At 44.1% G+C, this 4,652-nt stretch overlaps 1 protein-coding gene across 1 annotated transcript; it reads right to left on the bottom strand.

Moving 5' to 3' along the window:
• Positions 1-275: 275 nt before the first annotated feature.
• LOC311068841 (zona pellucida sperm-binding protein 4-like) lies at positions 276-2,753 on the bottom strand. Its single transcript, XM_084091587.1, has 8 exons — positions 1,775-2,753; positions 1,508-1,695; positions 1,337-1,434; positions 1,108-1,265; positions 839-1,031; positions 622-769; positions 464-536; positions 276-385 (listed from the first exon to the last, which is right to left on the bottom strand). Exons 1-8 carry the CDS (start codon positions 2,730-2,732, stop codon positions 309-311), a joined length of 1,893 nt encoding a protein of 630 aa, XP_083947713.1. The 5' UTR covers positions 2,733-2,753; the 3' UTR covers positions 276-308.
• Between the last annotated feature and the right edge of the window lie 1,899 nt (positions 2,754-4,652).

Below are 4,652 nucleotides of genomic sequence, written 5' to 3'. Positions count from 1 at the left end.
CAGTTATGCTAGTTCAGCCATAAAGTCGTATGTAAAGCCTCAAACAGACAGAAGCTAAAACCTTAATTTGATATGTGAAACATGAACAGGGCCCCAAGTTAACAACTAGAACTTGGCAAATAGTAAAGTTAGATGGCTTAGGCAGAAACTTGGTTTTAGTTCAAGTCATGAATCTCAATGCAAAAAGAAAAAGGTTTAGTAGTGCAGAAGTCAAACTGAGAACAGTCAGGAAACAGCCAACTCCAGACAGAAATGAATACCAAAGAGAAACATGTTGAGTTTCATGAAGTTTATTAAAACACTTAAATTCACTTGACCAGGTTAACTTGTCCACTAGACACCACAGTTTGCCCACTAGAGATGGTCTTGACGTACGCGTCTCTTCCTGTAAAAAGTGGTAGAAGCATGAGGGGCATTTAAATAAATTCTCAGTTCCTTAAGTCAACTTACAGCAAGCACTCACTTTTCCTAGTGCAGCTTTGCTCACAGGAGCCAGAGGAGGGATGGCACACCGCTGTACTACAGTGGATGAAGATCTAACAGAGGGGGAAAGGGTTAAGCCATAGAATTCACTGTAAAAAGCACTAATATTAAGGGTTGCGGTAAGGCTGCAGAGCATACGGTTTCCTGCAGAGGAGCCAATGATGCTGGATCTACAAATGTGAACATCTTCACAATAAAGCGCTTGTAGTGGGTCGGGAACTGAAGACCAGATGATCCAGCCACTGGAACCAATGTGGTCAGGTAACGATCATCCTGGTAAGGGCATCTGAAAGGCAAAGAGGCAGTCAGAAATGCCTTACAGCACACTAGATGGATAAAGACTGGCCTTGCTCACCCATCAACCAGAAGATCCCATTGGGGTAGACTGAGTGGACTGGGGGTTGATGTCGCCCAGCAACGTCCCAGCATCAGGACAATGTTGGGGTCGGTCCTCTCCAAAATGTGCACCTCAACAAACACAGGCTCCCGCAGGACTTTTGTAACTGGATAATCAGCATCACTGTAATAGGACGTGTACGCCTCATCCCCTGAGGAAGAATGCAGCGTTTAACTAGAAACTGGAGTTTTAGAAAGGCTTTAGGCATACTTGGGACCAACACTTACCTTCTGCACAGCCTTTGGTGACACATTGACCATTTGCCAGTCTAAGCTCCACCCTGAGGGGTCCAGGAGCAGCTACTGGTGGAGGTGGAGGAACGGTGTTGACCTCCACAACCAGAGCTTCCACAGAGGTACCAGAGTACCTACACTGGAAGAGAAGCCTGGACGACAAACAGTCAGCTTGTAGCATTTGTCAATGATTCACATTTATGATAAAGCATACATCACTTACTCAAAATGGCTGTCCCTTGTAATGGAACCAAGTGGTCCGATACCCACTTCATATGAGGAGGTCATTCTGTTTTCATACACCACATATCCACCATCCTCCTGCAAATAGCAACATTGTTAGCATCCAATCCGTTCTAAGCCATGCGGAACAAAACCATAAGCAGCTACTCGCCATCATGCTTGTGCCACATGCAGTGACAGGGAACTGGTATATAGCAAAGAAAGGTGTGGATCCCACAGGACTGCAAGCTGGATCACTTCCACCCAGGAGACGGACTGAATCCAGGCTCAATCGAGGCAGCGTAACATCTCTAGCCACCACTACCACAAACTGACCATCTCTAATACACTGGACAGTCACTGGAACGAGTTACAAGAGCAGGTTATTGCTGAGGATCAGTTTAACATGAATGCTTCTACATTGACTCTACACTCTTACCTGCCTTCCCATAGTAACACTGCTGTCCGTTAAAGCAGCAGTTGATAGCAGCACACTCAGCACCACTGATACCAGGAGGTCCACATTGAATCTGCTCATAATCAGCTACAGTACATTTGTCAAGGGGCTCTGCCTGTGCCACTGGCTGCTTAGGCAGAAACTGCTGAGGAAACTGTTGACCTGACTGAGGAAACTGTTGACTAGCTTGCTGTTGACCTGACTGAGGAAACTGTTGACTAGCTTGCTGTTGACCTGACTGAAGAAACTGTTGACTAGCTTGCTGTTGACCTGACTGAGGAAACTGTTGACCTGACTGAGGAAACTGTTGACCTGACTGAGGAAACTGTTGACCTGACTGAGGAAACTGTTGACCTGACTGAGGAAACTGTTGACCTGACTGAGGAAACTGTTGACCTGACTGAGGAAACTGTTGACTAGCTTGCTGTTGAACTGACTGAGGAAACCGTTGACTAGCTTGCTGTTGACCTTGCTGTTGACCTGACTGAGGAAACTGTTGACTAGCTTGCTGTTGACCTGACTGAGGAAACCGTTGACTAGCTTGCTGTTGACCTGACTGCGGAAACTGTTGACTAGCTTGCTGTTGACCTGACTGAGGAAACCGTTGACTAGCTTGCTGTTGACCTGACTGCGGAAACTGTTGACTAGCTTGCTGTTGACCTGACTGAAGAAACCGTTGACTAGCTTGCTGTTGAACTGGCTTTTGAACCTGCTGAGAAAGCCATTGACTAGCTTGCTGTTGAACTGGCTTTTGAACCTGCTGAGGAAACCATTGACCAGATTGCCGTTGAACTGGCTTTTGAAACCGCTGGTCAGTTTGCTGGAACATCAGAGCTTGAGGATTCTGGGGCAGATCACTCCACTTCTGAACAGCATGACTGAACGCACAGAGCCAAACACAAAATGCCAGAGACTGAACAGCACACCAACTTCCTGCCATTGTTCAACAGCTAGTCACACTGCTGAGGTGCTGCCCTTTGGTCCTTTTGTACTCTACAGACTTTGGCTAATTAATGATAATCCCTCCCTCTTCATTAAGTCATGATTCTCCAGACTTGCACGAGTGGGAGTTTATGCAACTAGATGATTCAATTGTTTCTTAAAAGTAAATTTTTCCCTTTTGAACATACATAAAACCACATTGAGCTGAATTCAGAATAGTTTTCTAGTACTATTTCTGCCATTCTGAATTCAGCCTTTTTTATATTAGATGTTTTAGCTATTCTGGATTGTTTTTTTGCTTTGAAACACATCATAGTTTTCTCATGGCAACAGGCCTGTTTTTTTATTTTTTTAAGAAAGTTTAAATCACACCTGCTAGCGCACTTCTTAAAGGGATACTTCAGCATTTAGCATTAAGCTTTGTATCAGTAGAAAACCTGTAGTATTTTCGAATTACGGTGCTTCCCTCCCTCATATCCCCCTGAGACGAGAATTTATGTATTTTTTGTCTGGAGAAAATCCTGCGATGACGTAAAAATCGTCATTTTGCGTCATCGGAGGATTATTTGGCCAGAGGCTAGAAACTACAGCCAGTAGGAGGAGCTGTTCCACATGTTTTCAACCCGCCCATAGGGGGGGGATCTCACTCACAGAATGTACAAATAGTGTCAGCCATCTTTTTTTGGAAGCTAAGCTAACAGGCTCTTGTTCTGTGAAGAAAGCTGAGTAGTAGGGGTTACCCATCCTCTTTTTCCCGGACAGCCTACAAGACCAGTGCGTCTCACAGGTATCGCTCATCAGTAATCACGCCACCGGCCTTGCGCCATTCTCTCCCGCAGCCCTCAGCCTCGTCCTGCTCACCACAGTAAACATGATGAATGGCGACTGTAGAACGCAAAAGCCAAATCCCGGACATTTTGGGCGATCTCAAAATCCCGGGCAGACTCGTCACGGAGACTCACTAGTAGCCTAGCCTTGTTTAACTGCGTTCTCTTACCGGTAGGCGTGGCTTGGGAGTAGCCTCGTAGGGCAGCGAAGCAAGTGCATTCTGGGAGTTGTCTTTCATCCACATGAGCCAAAAATACATTTTCTGGCTTTTCTCAGTCTAGAAGGCTCCAAATTCAAAAATAATTTCACATTTCTACTACATAAATGACCCATTTTAAATACACATTCATCTTTCCAGAGTTGAAGTATACCTTTAAAATGGTTACGTACTAGGTCAGTATACCATTTTGTGGCTGTTTGAACACATCAACCACATCTACTCTATGAAAGCAATATGGTCAAATGTGTTGGACTACCTCTGGAAGTGGCCAAAAATAGACACTCAAAAAAAAAATTAGCCCCTTTTTACACCATTACCACAGTCCATTTGTGATCCGATTTACAAAAATGCTTCCTAGTACCAGATGTAAACAAGGCCTTGGACAGCTACCTAGGTGGGATACAACAGTTAAGGGATTAATGCTTAAATGAAAGCGGTCTACATTACTGGGACTAGCCTGAAATTTAAAAAAAAATAATATTCAATATCAACCAATCCTTTATCCCAAGATATGACTATACTTGCGTGACTGTAAAAAAGCATTACAAAAAGCCAACGAGTGACCTCAGAGGGGTTTGGGCATCAATATATGCAGTTATGCTAGTTCAGCCATAAAGTCGTATGTAAAGCCTGAAACAGACAGAAGCTAAAACCTTAATTTGATATGTGAAACATGAACAGGGCCCCAAGTTAACTAGAACTTGGCAAATAGTAAAGTTAGATGGCTTAGGCAGAAACTTGGTTTTAGTTCAAGTCATGAATCTCAATGCAAAAAGAAAAAGGTTTAGTAGTGCAGAAGTCAAACTGAGAACAGTCAGGAAACAGCCAACTCCAGACAGAAATGAATACCAAAGAGAAACATGTTGAGTT

The sequence above is a fragment of the Abramis brama genome, assembly GCF_963993115.1.
Source record: "Abramis brama genome assembly, chromosome: 18".
Lineage (NCBI taxonomy): Eukaryota > Metazoa > Chordata > Actinopteri > Cypriniformes > Leuciscidae > Abramis > Abramis brama.
This window is presented reverse-complemented; position numbering and strand designations above follow the sequence as displayed.